General features: G+C 38.8%; 1 protein-coding gene across 5 annotated transcripts in view; it reads left to right on the top strand.

The window, feature by feature from the left end:
* arhgap36 (Rho GTPase activating protein 36) overlaps positions 1 to 19589 on the top strand; it is a 76127-nt gene that overhangs the window by 26901 nt on the left and 29637 nt on the right. For 3 of the 5 annotated variants that reach the window (XM_005946861.2, XM_005946863.2, XM_005946865.3), the window contains one exon: positions 13940 to 14096. In XM_005946861.2, coding sequence (XP_005946923.1) covers positions 13940 to 14096 — 157 coding nt within the window. Of the gene's footprint in view, positions 1 to 1567; positions 3570 to 13939; positions 14097 to 19589 lie in introns of those variants that run through there. The other 2 variants (XM_005946862.3, XM_042212642.1) reach the window with 2 other exon arrangements.

Raw genomic sequence — 19589 nt, 5'->3', positions numbered from 1 at the left:
TCCTCCGTTTATGAACTTGGATTTTGAAACCTTGAGTTTAGTGTTGTTGGCCAAATTAGTATGACACTGGAGGGCAAGTTTTTTGTTTGTTTTTCTTATTTTAATTTAAATGCTGGGAATTTCTTGTTTGTTACTTATTTAACTTCACAGGGTGACATTAGCCTTTTTTTGACACTGCTATGTTAGCTATTTTGGGGCAGAAATTAGCATAGTTGGCTGGGAGTGGTAAGTGGTAAGATATCAGTAAATCCTTTGAAACCGGTCGGAGTTGGCACGCTCCGTTTTGCATAACTATTTTTAAATCCCTGTAGAACTGGAACCACGTAAGCTAGCGCAATGATTTTTTTTGCATATGAAACTGGAGGAGTTGTACTTACATCTTATGCCATCAGTTTGTCCTAGGTCATGGTTTCCTTCCACATATAGCTTTGCAAAAATTGCATAAAAAGCGCTTGCAGCAACAAAAACATAATATTCCAGAAACAGGCTTTGCCGATCCAATCAGCTGTTCAAAACACTTCCTACGTTGGAATAGACGTCAGCGCGAACTATCGCATGTCCGCCATTACCTGCCCGAAACCAGAAGTGACGTCATTTCCCCTGAAAATGTAGATTTTTACCTTCGGGGCCTTAAGCCTATAGTGGTATTTTTAAAAGTCATGTTTGACTGTATGCTTTTCTGTATCGTTTCTGGGATGCTTAGAACTCATATTGCACTGCTGGAAATAGTTTATTTTGATGCATATGCTGTTTTTTTGCAAATTTGCATTATAATATTTATTTTGTTGAACGGTGTGTTGGCCCTGGCGACCTGTCCAGGGTGTACCCCGCCTCTCGCCCTATGACAGCTGGGATAGGCTCCAGCACCCCCCGCGACCCTGAAAAGGATAAGCGGAAGCGAATGGATGGATGGATATTTATTTTCGTTTTTCCTGCAGTATATAAAAATTGGTGTATTTCAAAAATAAAACTATGAAGACACTCAAAATAAATTTCCTGTGGTGGGAAACTATTTTGTGCAACTTTTTTGTATTTACAGTTTTGAGGGATAAGCCTCTTAAATTTCTCTAACTAGAAATATATGTTAAAAAAACAAAAACGATTTTCAATTTTTTTAGTTTATTGCACTTTTTTGCAATTTATGTAATTACTATGCACTTAAATTTGGGCTACAACGGTTATATTAATGTATAGCAACTTGAAATGCTCCCAAAAATGGCACTACAGCATGTAAAAGTATAAAGATCGTGGCTCAAGAGTTGGCAGTTCGTCTTGTGATCGGAAGGTTGCCGGTTCGAGCCCCGGCTCGGACAGTCTCGGTCGTTGTGTCCTTGGGCAAGACACTTCACCTACTGGTGTTGGCCAGAGGGGCCGATGGCGCGATATGGCAGCCTCGCTTCTGTCAGTCTGCCCCAGGGCAGCTGTGGCTACAACTGTAGCTGCCTCCACCAGTGTGTGAATGTGAGAGTGAATGAATAGTAGAATTGTAAAGCGCTTTGAGGGTCTCAAAAAGCGCTTTATAAATGCAATCCATTATTATTATTATTATAAGCTCTGGCGGACTTGGTTCTATGGTAGGTCTTAAAGGGTTAAAGCTAGTAATTGTGGTTAACGAGCTGTATTCATAAATTGTATATACCGTAACTGGAACTGTATTAAAATGCTCTAGAAAGTACAAACCCGGTTAAGAAGTCAAGCTCAGTGAGTTAATATTAGCTGTCGTGAACCCTAACAGACAGCTAGCACCTTAGGGACCAGTTAGCGACCACATGGCAGCCACAAGTAACAAGAGGAAGTTTGACTATTCCCTGAATGGTTGTGAGTGGCATCTGGAGTTTTTTTGTAGACAATTAATATGGTTAGTACGTGGCTGTGAACAGATATCCACTGAATGTCTACAACTTGTACACAGACTAATATTACCGGAGCCTGTCAGGAATTCTCTCTTTTCAGTCTTTTGACTAAGAAACTTTATTTTATTAGTAGAACACTCTTCTTGAACACATGGTTTATTGTGTTTGGAAACAGTGAAATCTCTGTAAGAACTCCCTCTAACCAACGTCATGGTAATGCCTGCAACATTGGTTCAGCTTTGTTGCTATTTTTCAACCATGACTAGAAGTTGAGAAATTAGTGCCAGCCACTGGTTATTCAACATCAAAATGTTTGGTGCCTCCTGTGCTGTTGGCCAACAGGCTGCTGGTAGAAACTGAGCTACTGCTGGGTACAGTGAGAGAGAAGGAATGGCAGGAGGGTGGAGGTGACAGAGAGGTCTTTAGATGCAGGGACTATGGCTGGTAGAGGGACAGAGCGGGTGCAATAATAATGGAGAGAAGATGGAGCTGCCAGACAAGAGGGAAAAAGGAAGACCACTATCTTGGAAACATGGTAACTATTATTCCCTGGATTTGGCTTTACTGGGTCAGAACTGGTTCTCGGGCAGCTTTTAATATCCGCTCACACTTGAGTAGATATACTATGCTGTAGTATCCTTCCTCTGGTCGACTACTCCTTTTCTATTTTTCTTCTGAGCTCCACTGTCCTGTCTGTCCTTTTTATAGAGCTTTTATCCTGTCGTTTTAATCCTCCTCCTACTCAGTCCCTCCCTCCCTCCATTTACTTACTTCCCTCCTTCAGGCGCTTCTTCTCTTTCTACCTCGGCCCTCCTTTCTACCTCCTTTCCTCAAGTCATCCTCTAAAACCTCGCCTCTTTTTACCCACTTCCATCAGCTTACCACCTCCTTATTTTTTTCCCTTCTTCTCTTTATGTAACTATTTCTTCTTATCTGCCTCCTTTCCTGTCTCCTAAATTAACACTCTCTCGCCTTTTTCTACGACCGGTCACTTGTATCTCATACGCCCTTTTTCATCACTTCTGTTTTTCTTTCTTATATCTCAGTTTAACTTGTCTGTCTTCTAATTTCCCGCATATATCTTGTCCTCTTTCCTGTGTCCCTATCTCATTTTCATCTCCTTTTTAGACCCTTCACACTTTCCCTTTTGTCCTCTGCATTTTGTTTCCTTCATTCTTCTTCTAACCTTATACTGCTTTTCTACTTATTCTCTCCTGTGGTCTCCTTAGCCTCTTCCCCATTTACCACTCCCGCACCTTCCTCCCGCCCTTATCTTTGCTCATTTTCTAACTACTTGTTTCCTATTATGCCCCATCTTTCTTTCCATTTCCTCTCCTTACTTATTCCGTGACACTTCTTCATCTTCCCTACCTCTTTCCATCATCTCTTCCTCACCCATATTGCTCCTTTTTTGTTTCCTCCTCTGTCTTGTGTTTATGTTTTCAGTTCCTGAAAGTCAAGCCAGCATGCGCCACTCCTCCTGCTGCTCTCGTAATCACACTCATTCTCAGCCCTCCCCATTCCCCCGTGCCCTCCTCTCTCTCACACTCTGTGTATATCCCATTCGGCCACTTTCCGCATTAACTCCTAGTCGTCAGTTTCATTCAGCTCAGAGCTGATATGCGGCTGTTTCTCTGATCAAAGTCTGTATACAAGGAGGCTCAGAAATCTGGAGGACCACCTGTTGCATTTTGATTGAAAGACGCCCCAATACAGGTACAGACTTTGTGTTTGTTTGAGGGTTGAAGCAAGTGTACTTTGCCATCTGCTGCTTTACCTGTCTGTTGTGATTTTCAGTGCTTCTGTTACCTGTCAGAGACCTGAGTGATGATGCACGTCTTTTCTTAATGACTTTCTCTAAATTTATCATTTTATTCGCATCATTTTGAGACCATGGCAGTGTGCTTATGTAAAGACAAAATCTCAAGTATTAGGATGTTTCGTTACACCTAAAATGTCTCCTGTGCTTCCCCGGAAAAGTCTGATATTATGCCTAAAATAAAACTCTCATGTTTCCTAAACAGTTCGTAGAAACAGCAAATGTGGTTTGAGCTCCATTAGCTATAATTAGGTGGGAACATTATTTTGTAAACACCATTAATTCAGTCATTTGAAGATTGTAAATAAGCTTATTTAATTAATCACCTCAAATTAGGTCACGCTTTGGGGGAAAGGAAAACCGTGAAATAACCTGGCATTCCTGAGAAACACAAGGAAAAATACAACCTTTTTTTTTTCTTCAAATGTAGTCAGTTAAAATGTGACTTTAAAAAAATATTTATACTGCAAATAACACCATATATGTCCATGCATAATGCATAAGCAAAGTTTCAGCATCATCCTATGAATCCACTTCTATTTGTATTCATCTGCTGGCTAAGCTTTGAGTTTCAGACAGCAAGGAGTCTGTGTGAGCCCCTTAAAATCCCCGAGTTTTTCTGTGCTTTTATAACTCGAGTTGTGGGGACATAAAAGTGATAACAAGCTCAGTCTGTGGGGACCTGTCTTTATTGTTGGGGACATAAAGCATGCAAAATGTAACATTTTAGAGTGAAGAACAGAGTGTAATGTCTTCTGTAGGGATAAAAACATATTATCCGTGGTTGTATACTTGCATTACTCATACAGTGGGGACATACAGATTTATGTGACCACTTAGTGAGGACTCGACTACTTTTGGTGATGAAAAGCGCATCCTTATAATCTACAACATTTCACATTACGTGACAGGATGAAGACTAGAGTGTAATCGCTTCTAAATTGTGTGTGTGTGTGTGTGTGTGTGTGTGTTTGTACTTGTTTTTCTCATATTGTGGGGACAAATGTATTTACACAGCTGCTTACTGGGGACTTGACTTACCTTTGCAGATGAAAAGCACATTTATGATGTAAAAAATTAGACATTTCAGGATGAAGACTAGAGTGTAGTTTAGTCTTTTGTGTGTCTGTGTGTGTGTGGCAATATGCCAGTTCAGTCAGGACTGACACAATACCACTGCTGTGACGACGCAGGATCCGTCTTTGTGGCTCGGCCGTCAGTCTTTAGCACTGCCAAGGGGCCTATTAGCTCTGCCTGTCTGTTTATGCGTGTGTCTGTGTATGTTTGCACATGTGTGTGTGTGTGTCTCTTCCTGTCAGTGAACAAGCAAGTATCTTTGCATACTAATGTATGTTAAGCTCACTCTGTGAGGTGGTTTTTGACAACATCCTAATTAGACCAGCCACCGTTCCTTATTTATTCTAAGAAAAACAAGACGTGGAGCTGCATAATGTGAACATAATGTTCCTTCATTAGAAAGGATCAAGGAACCACAGAAGGTACTGCACGTATTAGTTGCATGTGTGTGTGTTTAACATATTGAAAGGAAGGGAGGAAATAAAAAAGTCATTTGTGTTATCACGAACTGTTTCATTCTTTTCAAACGAGATAGTGTTTTTGAACAAGCTGGAAATCTGCTTTACCATGTCACTTTGTCTAGGATTTTGGTATTTTAATTAATAAATACAGTACATTATATTGTGGACCAGCTTTATCCACTTGTCCCTTGTGGCACTTACTTCATAAACCTCCATATAACAGTATTAGGACGGAAAGGGTCAGTTTATATATTAGACCTATTTATAACTTAAGCTTTACAGAGAGCCTACGGGATTCTTATTGTCCCTCACCAGTGAAGCGGCAAAGCCATTAGTGCAGCACGAACAGATAAAATGCTGTGTTTAGTACAGAACTGGGCATCCAAAGAACATGTTCTGTATACTCTTTTCTTGTGGATGTTTTAAATTTGAAGAAGGAAGCTGTATTAGATTCTACATTTTCAAACAGCCGTGAAGGAGAGTGAAATTAGTAATATAGCTTTTGCTATTATAGAGAACTTTGTGTGTTCAACCAGCCACACGCAATTCGCATACATCCATACCTGTCAGTTTGTAATGGTATTTGATATGTATATGCAGTGGATTGAATGGCTGTTATTAGTTGTTAGTGCCATACATATCTCCACAGGACGCTGAATGGATGTATAGCATGTGTTGTTTCCCAGTTAAATACAGTCAAACTCAACTGTGACCAATGAGTTTCATCCTCATCTTTTTGACTTAACATTTTCTTTATGAAATGCTCTAAAGTTTTGCTTTTTGATGCTCTGGTTTATCAAATGTACTCGGTTGGGGGATTGCAAAACGCACCCTTGGGTTTAAATTTACCCTTTCGAAATGTAAGGAACTTCATAGTTTTTATAATGTTGCAAGATTACATTTGCCAGGACGTTTAACAACAGAGATCTTACGTGCATGTCTTTGCATGACCACCAGATGTCTCCTACATAAATCTCTCCGGTGCTAATACACCTTCTCAAAACTGGGTCCAGCTCAATTTCCTTTCTACTCCCTCCTAGACCTGTCCGGGAGGTTCGTCAGTTTCCATGGTCATTTAAAACTTGTATATCCATAAAGGCACAGTATGAACTAAATGGTGTCAGGCTTGCTCAGGGCCCCTCCACAAGATATATCCCTGATTTAGAGAAAAATACTGTAATAGCATTATACTAAGAGGTTCCCAGGGTGCACTTACACCAAGCTTGGTTGCCTTGTACTGTGCCTGAGAATACCTGTAGCCCCTCTACAGTTCACCTTTTTTCATACTGAGCTTAAGTATGTGGTATCAGCTACAGCTTTAGGTTTTCTCAGACAGGTTTAATTTGTAAGGTGAAGACCCCACAATAATACAACTGAACCAGGTCTGAGAAATGTACCCAGTAATACCATAGATCAATCACACAGGACAACAGGGGGAGGTCAAGCACACTCAATTAAATTAAATTTTTACTTATATAATGCCAAATCACAAGAGCAGTCGCCTCAAGGCGCTTTATATTGTAAGGTAGACCCTACAATAGTACATACAGAGAAAAACCCAACAATCGTATGACCCCCTATGAGCAAGCACTTTGGCGACAGTGGGAAGGAAAAACTCCCTTTTAACAGGAAGAAACCTCCGACAGAATCAGGCTCAGGGAGGGGCGGCCATCTGCTGCGACCGGTTGGGGCGAGAGCACTCATGCACAGTATGGATCATCTGGTTTAAATACACCCTTGTTTAGAATCCATAGTTGAAGAAGAACGAGAAAAATCTTTTTTTCATATGTACCAAATGTTTTTACCTGATTGCTCATGCGTCTTTGCTTTTGTGTCGCTTAATCAAAATTATGAATTGTCTGATAAAATACATATTTTCTCAACCTTGGCAGTATAAGCATCAGGATATTATGCAAAATACACAAAAAGAAAAACTGTGTTACACAGGGTCATCATTAAATAGAGCATATACATAAAGACTGGGGCACTTTACATGAATAGAATAGGATCTTGTGTCAATTATTTCCTTTTATGTACTCTGTAAGGAAAAATATTAATGTTGCTCCACAAGGGGGTCTTTAAGGATTCATTGACCACCCTGAACATTTTCTCCTTTGTAACTTTTCCTTGGACCTGAACAGTTTCAAAAACCCTGCTGTATGTCAGCCAAAATGTTTTTTGGGATTCAGGGATAAATCTTGCTTTTTCCGGCTGATAATTCGACCCTGCAGGGGTTTAAAATCGTGGGCAATTGCAGTATATTTTTCGTAGCTTTATTAATACACATTGCATTACAGTTTTACATACACTCTAGTTTTCAAGCATTCCCAGATGTTTGGTTGAACAGGAAATCAATAGTTGTCTCAGCAAATAAATAAGCAATGTTATTATGTTAATGGAAACAATTAAAATGTTCTTGTAATTCAGGAAAAATGAACCACCTCCTCACCTCCTGGTAATGAATGAGAACGAGAGGCAGTATTTATCTTTGCCTCATTTGCACAGTTTGGCCAAGAAGGTAGGAGGTGGGTGGGGGGCAGAACAAAATGCTGAGGTTAATGATGTGCACGGTGAGAAGCACCCAAGGGAGAGATGACTATACACAAAACAGCAGCATGGGGGGGAGTGAAAAGCATCCGAGAGCTCTCACACCATGTTTCTTACTGTGTTGTGTCATCAGACGGGGGCACAGCATCAGAACAAGGTTATATAACCTGCTTTTAAATGCAAACTCAAAAACGGGCCCAGTTTTAGCGGGTGCTGCTTTGAACAACACGTCCTTCATTGCAGTGATCAGTGTCCTGTTTGATCTGCTGATTTACTTCTTTCAAGCTCCGCAAGGTCTCATCTCTTATGTGTTTATCTGTCATCACGTTTCCAAGTTCTGTGAGAAGTCAGAGTTTATTTTGGTAAACATCTGGGGAAAAAATGAAAAAGCTTTTCTTTTACTGTCTAAAATCAGTAATGAGAGGTTTAGGTCATTGTATTCCACTTTCTGCTACCTTCCTGTGTGGTTTGTCTTTCATGTGGCTGCACTGCCTCATTTCCTAGTTCCTGGTATTGAAAACTCATGATTGTACAAAAAGAGAAAACCTACAGAGTGAAGGAGGGTCTTATTTTAATTGTCAACTAAGTCAACAATACTCTTTTTAAATCTTTTTTCTCCTTGTTTTCATGGTGAAATGAATTGGAAAGATTGGAAAGTAGTTACTACGATCAAATACTTTGTGTAAAATAGTCTTGAGTTTAGAATACAGTGATTTCTAGTTAGTTTTACATCAGCGAAATTTTTGTATCACAAGAGGAAAAAGAGCACAGAGCCAGACATGACACATTTCCCACACATTATTAATGAAAATAAAATTGTATCTGTAGCCGAGTGACTCAACATTTATCAAACCATTCCTGACAATCTTTACCATAAATGATGGACTTTTGAAACATTCATTGCCGATTTGATGTAATCAGAACATCGTGAATAGCAGCGCTCACTTACTGATTGTAGAAACGCTGGATTGTGGTTGGTGAACATAATTGTTTTAAACTTGGTTGAAGCAGAGTGAGATTGTTTAACACTGGGGAAGCAGACACTGGGATCACAGCTGGTAATAACAGGGTAGATGCCAAAATGTAGCCTCCGAAGATTACAAAACATTAACTTGCAAAAGTTTGCATATTTTGGTAATGTTAGCCACAATGATCATCCAGATATTGGCAGCATTAAGGGCTTGAATTTAAGGCAGCTCATCTTGGTTTTCAACTTTCACCTGGACCCACGTGAGCTGAATAACTCACACGATGTCTCTGATGTCTCACAAATGATTCATAGCTTTCCCCTGTGACTCTTAATGACTCACAGGATGACAGAGTGGGTCAGACGTTTCCAAGGCAAGATTGCCAATAGGGGTTAATACCAGGCACTCTGCATGAACTTCTAGAGTTTTTGGTAGTAGTGTCCAGTCGAGAAGAAAAAGACTGGCATGGTATTCCAAACCACTGACCTTAACAGCTATGGGAAGTGCTACCGTAGTAAAAAAAACAAACAAACCAAAAAAACAAAAAGGAGAAACTCTAATGGTTTCTTCTGCAACCATTAGAGTTTCTTCCCAGTGAACGAATCTCAGTACTTACAGTTGTGTTCAGCAGTTTACATCACGGGCATGAATGTCATGGTAATTTGGGGTTTTTAATGACTTCTTTGAACTGTTCTTTTTCCAGCGTGGAAAGAGTATACATCTTTCTGACTTTAGAAAAACAAGAATTGGTGTGCAAAAGTATTTGGGTGTATTTTATCTTTTTTATCATCTTCTTATGAGATTTGTTTTCTTTCTAAGGACAATAGGTCATAGGAGATTGATTTAAAATACATACCGGCTCAAATAAATACACACACTCACTTAAATCTTTTAATAAGTGGTGCTGAAGGAGCTACAATGTCTTTTAACTTGTCAAGGCCAAGGCCTATAACCTTCTCATTAGTGATCATGATTGCTACAACAGGTAACTTCTCTTTACTACCATAAAAATAATTTGTTTGACACTCATAGGATTGACCAATACTCGGGACGATGGAAAGGTCCAAGGCCACCAAAAAGCCCAAAATACCAAAGATTTGGCCAAAGGTGCAATACTGAGGTGCAACTTGCTAAGAGACATTTAATCAATTAGTAGTTGGGATGTGAATGTATTTGGGCCTGCATGCATACATTTGAACCTGTGTAGAGAAAATCCAAAATAAATTCAAACTTGTTCACCAATTCTTGTTTATTTTATTGATTGATTGATTTAAATCATCAAAGATGTATGCTGCACAGTCATTCCACCCTGAGAAAAGAACAGCTTGTGTTTAAACTTCTGAGCACAACTGAAATTGTTCATGAAAGCAGAGATTGAGATATGCTGACCCATCCTGAATGTGTGGTGAGACCGTTCAAACATCCACCAAGAGAGAAAATACACATAAGATATAGGTTTAAAAACTGCTCATGAGATATGACATTTAACTTAAATGTCATGTCTAAAGTTTGGCATTTCATACAGCAGACCATATTGCCTGTGGTATTGTTTTCCACTGAACCCTGCTGCTTTGAGTGAGTCCATGTTACCAGTTTTAGAAAATGTGGATGAGGCCTCAGTGCTCTTTTGTGGGAAACTTTCATCATTTATCATTTCACTTTCACCACAGCCTATTTGTCTGGTTGTGTTTAGCATTAAGAGCAAAGTAATTTTGTCCAATCACGCTGTGCAGTCTGCATTTAGTCATGAGAAAATTATGCACACGTGGATCTGTTTCCACACTCACGTAGTGCACAGCGAGACCTTCAGAGAATAAAAATGAAAAGATAGCATGACTGAACAAAGCGAGAAGACACAAGAAATAACACAACTGTGAGAAGTGTGAAGTCATACTTACTAAATATTTTTATGTATAAAAGGTTGTCATAAATGTTTATATCAACCTATCATACGAGCCTTGAACTTGACCTCCGGGTACAAAGAACCACTTTATGGCACTTTAATTGTAATCTGCTATTTATATCTGATAGCGGTTAACATTTGACCACCACAAGCAGCTGTTTTTTGGACACATGTACAAATGTCTGTTGTGATTTAACCACAATTCTCATGTTAGCTGTTGTTTATAACTGTTTGTAAAACCTTACTAGACCAACTGGCATGCATCAGCAGCATGCTAGTGTTTTATGGGAACAATTAAAATCCATAAACAAAATATTAGTGGTCTTTTTCTGGACTGGAAAATAAAAAGTGGGTTGGGTCTACTAGCCATTTCATTTGGGGCTAGCTCATGAGCACCATATGCTACACCCTGAACTGCAGCCAGTTTCTTTAGACTGCTGTGGAGTTATTAGTACAAAACAAATTTCACAGCAGTTGGTGATGTAATCACAACCTTTCATTTTTTGATTTGTGTTGCTGAACAAAACTATTCTTATCTACAAAACAATCCAAATTTGGAGGTCAGGGAGGAGGAGGGTCTGGATGACGACTAGGTCATCTCAACTTTGATGCTATGTTCCGGCTTTTCACGAAGTTTCATGAAGTTCAGCTTTAGTTTGGGAGTTGACCGACAGTTTGTCAATTTTTTTTAGAATAATCAGCAGAGAAACATATTGTCACTAAATATGATCCTATTAGTTAATAGTTTTTCAGTATAAAGTTCTTCTCTTCTACATTTTTTGTCATATTTTACTTTTTCCTTGCTAATTGTATCTGACACCTGTGGAGAATATTATTTCATCCAAAGTACTTTAAATGTTTATTGAATACAATGCATAGTCAAAGTCTAAAGGAGTGGGGTCTTTAGATCTTTTTGGCTTAGGACCTTCTTCTCATGTTTCGGATCTCCTTTAGTTTTTAACAAAGAGACGTTTCCCTACAAACTTCCCATGCGGTTTCATTTAACCACACGCCACAAGAATTTGAGCCACAAAGATGTAAAGTTATCCCATCTGGACGTAATTTTTACAAACTAAAAGATTACAGAAGTTGGCACAATCCTCCAACAAGAGTGGGGAACCTAACCCCAATGTGGTGAACCAGAACAACCATTGGCATCGTGGCAAACAGAGGTGGTTTGAAGTCACCTCAGATCATAGAAGTAAATCAACGAGTTGCTAAAGACGACGGTACAGTTTGGACGTATTGGTTACTTGATTTGCACAGGTCCTATACGCTTGGGCTCTCTGAAAAGTCGCACAGCATGCATATATTAGAAACACATGCTTGTCTGACAGGGTGAACGGGTTGTGGAGCACAGACTTAAGATCTGGAATGTGATTGTATGCTTCTTATTAACCTGCGGCCGCTTCATCCCTCCATTAAACACTCCCCCCATTACCCCTCCGCGCTTCCTCTCAATATTCACCTGATATTGTTTTTCCTGTTTTCTTAGCATCTCTTAAAATCTCTTGATTCTACCATTCTTCTTCTACTCTTCATCTCCATCCTTATTTATTAGCTCTGTGATTTAGCTCCTTGCCCTCCTACTTGCTGCTCGGTGAGAATCTAGTAGAAGGTAAACCGTGTTGAGGTTAAAATTGAATGTTCTCCACATTTCCAAAGAGAAACTGGGATCAGCCCTAACACTTACAATGCCTTCAAAAGACTTTAAGCTAATTCTTAGCTTATTCGATCTGTGGCTGTGTCTCAACCACTGAAATGTTTACCACAGCAAAGAAGTACTTCTTAACACTTTGGGCCTTCAAGTAAACTAAGGAGTATGAGAATATATAGTGTGTGTACAGTGATACGTTACAATGTATACCATCTATGACTTTGTGTTTAAACTGTGCAGTTCAATCTTACCACCTTACAGAGATAGTAGCATTTTAATATTTTGGGCTTCAAACTGTTGCCACAATGGACAAAAAAGCCTTACTTACATTAAATAATACAATAATAACCCTAACCCTTAAGTTTAGGGGAAAAAATCACAAAAATGTGAAAACTGCGAAACTTGCTTTGGGATGGATTTAGAAGTTTCCCTCCAAGTTACTTGAAAATGTAAAATTCCCACCTTGAAATAGTTCGAAATTGCTAGGGCATTGATAGTGTGGTGAGTTTTTGAATATTGTTTCAGAAGATAAATATTTAAATGAGGAATGGTGAAAACTCATTTTTAAAAGCAGATTTAATTTCCCTGTTGTCCATTCAAGATCAGGTCCTGTTTGTACACTGTTGTATAATCTTAATATTTTCCAGCTTTAGCCAGTGCTCGCTATGAAGATGTTTGGCAGCCTGCTAGAGAATTAAGGGGGTATCTAGGCTCTAAGCAAAGATAGATTTAAAGAAATCGGAATACCTTTTGATTAATAACATTTTATCAATATGAGATACAGTAAAGCAGGCTAATCTGGAGTTGCAGTTGGTAATGGTTACTTCTTATAGTACTTCCATTTATTGATGCACCAATATTATTATCATGTTGCCTTCAAGCAGAAAAAAGCTGAAAATGTTTGTAGATTAAACCTCACTAAGTAAAACAGTAGAAATCCTTGATACAGTGTTTTTAATTTCCTGTTTTGTTTTTTCTTTTTTGTATGAGTTAGAAAGGGTTATTCTTCGAAATTACTAAAGTTGAGTTATTTTTTTTAATCAAGCAGTTTTATACCAAGATTGGCCCCAATAAACCTTATAAACAGGCTCATCTAGAGCCACAGAAGACTTAGTATAAAATATGCAATGTAATTTAGGTTTGTTGTTATGACAAATGCAGGCTTCCTGTGTTAAACTTGTGGATTTTCCCCTTTTTTAAAAGGTCAGGTTGTGTCTGCAGAGATTTAATGAGCTTTCACTGTGCAAAGATCTCAAGGTCAACAGACAAAAAGGGCATCACAATAGGTTTTTGTAATAAAAGGCTAAGAATAAAAAATAAATACAGGCTTAAGACTAGTGAAAACAAATGAACGCGCTGACTTTTTTGACAAGAAACATGGTCTCTTTCTTTATCTTGTTACACAGTGATAAAAGCAAAGCACATAAATGTGTGCTTACACACAGCTGAATTCTCTGTTTTTGCTTTTGAAGATTTTTTTTTGCCTTTAAGTAGTTGATGGTTGGTTGGAAATGGTCAGAGATTGCATGTCAGTGGAGATTTTTGTTTTGTTTTTTTAGTTTGAAGACCATCTGGTACCCGTTGATTAATGGCTTGTGTTTCTATAGGTATTTTTGTGTCCTCTGTATCCTTTAACCATCTCTTTTCTCTGCAGGGGGATCACACGTGGGCCACCATGTTGGGACAGAGCGTGCGGTTACAGCCAGTTCCCATCCAGAGCCTATCGGAGCTGGAGCGAGCCAGGTTACAGGAAGTCGCTTTGTACCACCTGGAGGAGAGGGACCTGGACTTCAAGATCAGCATCCCTAAAGGTAAGGGGGAAGGACAGAGATGGTGTTTCTAAAGGATCTGATGGTGGTTGAGTGTAAACTGATTTCTTAACTCGATTCCTCAATATTTTCCAAAGTACTTCCATTTTTTATTAGCACTCATATACTACCTTTATTGATTTGGAGGCTCAAATATTCAAGATTTTAAAAAAAAAATTGTTAGTTTAAGGCATACATATTTGATCTTTACCCGAAAGAATTTGGACTGATGGAATCTGGGACTAAACAAAAATGGGTGTCATGGGAGTTGAACATTTGTCTGCCATATCATCCTGAGAACTGGCCTATTCATTTATGCCCTCTGTAATGGGAATTTGTTTTTAGTCTGTATCTTCTGACTTGTTTGAACTACCCTACTAACTCCTGAGGCACTAAACAGAGGACATCCTGGGCTTTATATTAATATGTCATGTGTTTGGGTGGCTTCTTTTAGCTCCAAAGAGGCAGGAAATCATAAATAAAGTTAAATAGGAATATTCTTTTGTCCTTGGTTCTCAGGAGGATATAAAAGTCTTGAGGATTATCCTTCTTAGTCACATCTACCTCCTTATTACCTTGGTTTCATAGTATTAGGTTTTACTGGTTTTGAGGCATCAAAAGGATTTGGTTTGATTTGATTTTTTTAATAAAAAAAGCAGCATTATTTGAGTTAAAAGACACCCTTCGTTACATTGACCATCATGGAAGGATAACCTGTAATTTCTGGGTTTCCAGGCTGCCAAGTCCTACATCGGCTTACATTTTATTGGTTTACTGAGAAATGGGCAACTTTAGAAAAGCTAAACTATAAATAGTAAATAAGTTACTTAAGTAATTGTGAAACATAACAAATAACCCCAATCTGAGAGAAAATCAGTTTCCTCTGACACATAATTGAGAATGCTGTTAAGTCACATGCGAAAGTAATTGTTTGGAAATGGGCCTAAACTTTGTGTAACTTGCATAGACATGTGATAGCCAGAGTTCAAGTGTTGCCAGAGTATGTTTTGTGTTTCTGTTGATTTCTGAAATAGCATTTAAGTTGCAAATCAGTTTTTAAATTTGGCACAATCCCCTGTAGGGAAGGCAAGGAGGTAAAGGTTTAAAAACATGAAAAAATGCTATGTCTGACCATTAAATTCATAGGGACAGGGCATGATAGTTACTCCATTACAATAGCTTCCCAGAATAGTGAAATTGATGAAGGACAACTTTGTTTTTGTCACCATTTCTGCCAATTTAATGCAGTTAAATTTCATTAGTCAGTCTTAGTGGTGAGGCGGATTGGTCTCCATGAGGTTTGAGAATAAAAGTTCACGATGACCTGGTGAGTATGGCGCCAGTTTGGTTAGCCACACTCAGCCAAACTTAGACTGAACTGCCCTAAAGCAAAAACAACAACTCAGTCTGCCAGGGGAGCCATAACAGCTTGTCTGTGAATCTGAGGAATGAGCATAAAGCAGGAAGACATTAAGGATCATCTGGAACGGAATCCAGGGTGTCAGATTGATAAGGAAGGGGAAAGGGAGGAACGTGATTTCTGTTAATTGACTCTTTATCTCAAATAGCATTGGATAGGGTCATGATTTGTCTTTTTTCCCACCGCTAGGGGTGATGATATGAGATAGCTGGGTAATATTCACTTCTTAAACCACCGACCAGTACTGCTGTTTCCAAGTCATAGTCTAGCTGGTGTTGTTTTGTTTTTGATTTTAAACTTGTGCAGCTGTCCTGGTGTGAGTCATTATGGCAAAATGTGCTATGGGAGACACCTGTTGCAGCAGGAACTCCCACAATTGTGGACGAATTGTTGAATGTTAATACACTTGATTTATGCAGTAGTGTTGCATAAACACTGCTTTTACAGGGGTGTGGGTTTTCCAGATATGGCTATTTAGTTTTCGTGTAACAATGTAAAAATGGTGACTGATGAAGCATAGGTTCAAATGTCAGCACATTAACAGGGGTTGTAACCTGTGCGTTGTTGCCATTTAAAGAGATGGTCATTGTCGTTCCACCAAGTATGTGGCTAGAGACTTGGCACACATGTAGTACACCTTATGGGTTACTTGTAATTTAATGAATTAGTTCTTCCAAACTATGCATGACTATTTGATATTTGTGTATATATATATTTCCATTTTCACTTTCTCACAATTTCGTTCCCTGCCCTCATTTATACCTCATCCTCTTCCTTGACTCAAACTTCCTCTCCTGAACTGACACGTAAAAACACGCATAAATATTTTTATTTGTTCCTAATATTGTGGCAGTTACTTTTTTTCAGCAGATGTGACGGCTGAAAAGAAGCCAGCTAACCAACAATAAAAGCTGGTTATAAGCTAACATTAGCTAATGCTAGCTAACATTACCTAAAATTATGCCAGCTAACGTTAGGCTCGAGTAGCTTAAAAATCACACTTTACCTCTTATAAAAAGTTACATTCTCACATTGCATCAGTTTATTGAGTGAGTATCCGGATACAATAAGGTTTGATCTATTTCAAAGAAAGTTTCACCAGTGCTGGCTAAAAGCAGCTAACAGTAACAAAAACAACAGCTAACAGCAGCTCTTAGCACATGGGTGTGAAACTCTGGCCCGTGGGCCAAATTTGGCCTGCAGCCTAATTACATTTGGCCCGCAAAGCCACACCAAATTATTATTAGAGCTGGCCTACTGGTATTATACAGCTAATATATATATTGTTTAGTATAAGCTTTGCTTGTTCCATATTCACTTTTTCAGCAAAACGTGTTTGAGTCCATAAGAAAAGATTCATTCTTATATCTGGAGGAATAAATATATTTCAATAAATATTAACATTAGCCCGCGACTTTGTTCCAGTTTTGAATTTTGGCACACTGTGTACTTGAGTTTGACACCCCTGTCTTAGCAAGAGAAAAGTTAGCAACTCACATCAGTATCGCTGTCATCAGACAGAACAAAAAAGACATGGACACAAATTGTTGACTAATGGAAACATTAGACTGACAGACTATACTTACTTACAGAGGAAGGTACCCACTGTGTCAAGGGTTATGGATTTGAATTGGGAGGAGTAAGAAAACCAAATTACAGTGCAATCTGCTGTACACTGACATATACTGTTGATATTTTACAAACTGTATCTGAACTGATTTGTAAAGGTGGTGGTGAAGGAGACAAAGTGATATAGCAGTGTTTCATGTAGTTTAAATTAATTCTTGCCACACTGAGTTGCCCAAATTCAGGCTTTGGTGGTGCTTGGTTTTCTTAGTCTTACATCAGACCTACATGTAAATCTTGTGTACCCTTTTGAACTCTGAAGGACTCAATCATCTAATAAAGTGGGCTAGATTCACTAATAAACTGCAAATTCCTCCCACACCTCACAGACTGCAGACCAGGAGGTTTCCTCTTGTGTTTATTGAGACTGGTAGGGTCAGTGAGGTCAGGAGGATCACTGGGGCTGATGCTGAGGAAATATGGAAATATTAAACTGGTGTCTTTGTATGATCAGGATCTGTTGGTGGCTTTTCGCCTGTGAGACCAGCTGGTATGTAAGCCTCTTTTCTCAGACTCAGAAGCTCTCTCCCATACTACTGTTCGCTTGCAGGGTTATTAACCCTTCAACCTCCTCAACTTTGACTACGTCACTGATTGAGGCTGGGTATACTTAAGTTTTCAAATAAACAGTGGAGCTCAATTATATCAAGGGCTTTACAATTCCCCTTGAGCATAAAATTTACAATTGGGATACGACCACTTTACTTCTGCAACTTTTCACAATGCATGCATGCACCAAAATGGGCCTACAGGCCCTTGTGGAGATTTTTTGTAAACAAAATTCCTGTGTTTATGAAAAAAAAAGAAGTGTAATTTAATTCACCTTAATTTCATGCCTAAAATTATCTAAAGCACGAGTGGGGAATTCATTTTTCCAATGGCCCACATAAGAAGCTTGGACTGTTGTAGAGAGCCGCACTTATCTGACTCCACAACAGTCCCAGTTTCTTACGACATAATAGGACTATTTAACTATTTACAATCCACACATGAATACATGGGGGAAAAAATTCTCCCATTTTCTGCGTCGTTTAAAGTCCCATGAGGTTTTTATAGGTTCCACTACATGAGACCTTCTGAATTAGCTGCTTTAACTTGATCATATTTAAATAAAACAATACCTGCATTGCCCTTTTTACCTGCAGGTTTTATACTGGCCTCATGTTCTAGCTGTGATTCAATCTTCACATAAACGATGGATGTGGCTGCCTGAAAATCGCCATAAACGTAAATTCTGTGGTTGCCAAAACAAACCCAGCTGCACAGAAATATAGACAAAATCATCTCTCTGCCTCCTCGCCCTTCATCTCAGTAAACTTTCTCAATGAGTTTACTGTCTCAGTTGTTATTTAGTCTTATTTAATAAAATATTTGTTCATTTAGTAAATTGTGGTCACTATTAGAATGAAATAGAGGAAAAACAGGATACGCAAACAGGTGCATCTAACGATGACCAAATGGCTAACTCTTGGTTGGTCAGATTCAAAAATGCCCAGCATGAGATTTTCTGTCAGGATCTCTTTATTCATCAGGAGACATCAAGTGGCAATCTTTTAAAGTCTATTGACTGCATTGGAGAACTGGTAACACCAGCTGCACTATCTTTTAATATTCACTTAACAAATAAATATGCTCAAATATATGATGTATGATTTCTTTTCTCTAAATGGATCGGATTGAATGTTTAAAGTTTGCAAGGTGTCAGTTCTCTTTTCTCATTAAATTTGCCTGTCCGTGCTGCAGCTCAACAGATTCAAAGTGTGCCTTCTAAGCTGTATTTTTTTTGTTTTCCTCACTCATTGTTTGTAGCGGTGACAACATAAGAAGAGAGGAACCCAGCACTGGACAGAAACGTTCAAGACGTCTGTGGATGTTTACACTTTCTGCATTTGACTGATCTACAAAGTTCAGGACCTTTTGTTGGAGGTCTTTAGATGTTTAAATCAGCTTTAAAAGTTTCGAACGTGTGGGTGTTTTGGTTGTTCACCGAAATATCTGGGTATCTGTACATACAAGGCTTTGTTTGGAGGTCTAGTCGCTCGCTAGATGTCCACTCTCTGGATGTCTGACAAACATCTGAGGCATCCAAAACAAACTCAAAGTCTATTTCTTTCAGCAGCTCTTTCGGATTTTCACACATGTCCAAAATAAGTATGTGTGGTGGAATTTAGTGCGAAGACGCCCTGGAAACGTCTGACTTCAGGCAACACATATTGTGATTACCCTTGTAAAAAGAGGACATTTTTAGCTATGTTTAGCACAAGATTAAGCATCTGTAAGTGAACTTCTATGTCAATATAATGGAAATTTGTCCAGTAATCTTTTAATGATGTTGTGACATAAAACGCTACTTTTGCTCATCTAATGGTATCATTGTTGCTCTGTGGGATCTTGTTTAGTCTGTCCAATGCTCTGTTACAAATTTATTGGCTTCTCGCATTACTTAAAGT

The sequence above is a fragment of the Haplochromis burtoni genome, unplaced genomic scaffold, assembly GCF_018398535.1.
Source record: "Haplochromis burtoni strain Fernald_Lab_line unplaced genomic scaffold, NCSU_Asbu1 Contig_383, whole genome shotgun sequence".
NCBI lineage: Eukaryota > Metazoa > Chordata > Actinopteri > Cichliformes > Cichlidae > Haplochromis > Haplochromis burtoni.
Note: the sequence above shows the minus strand (reverse complement) of the source record. Positions and strands in the feature narration are given on the sequence as shown.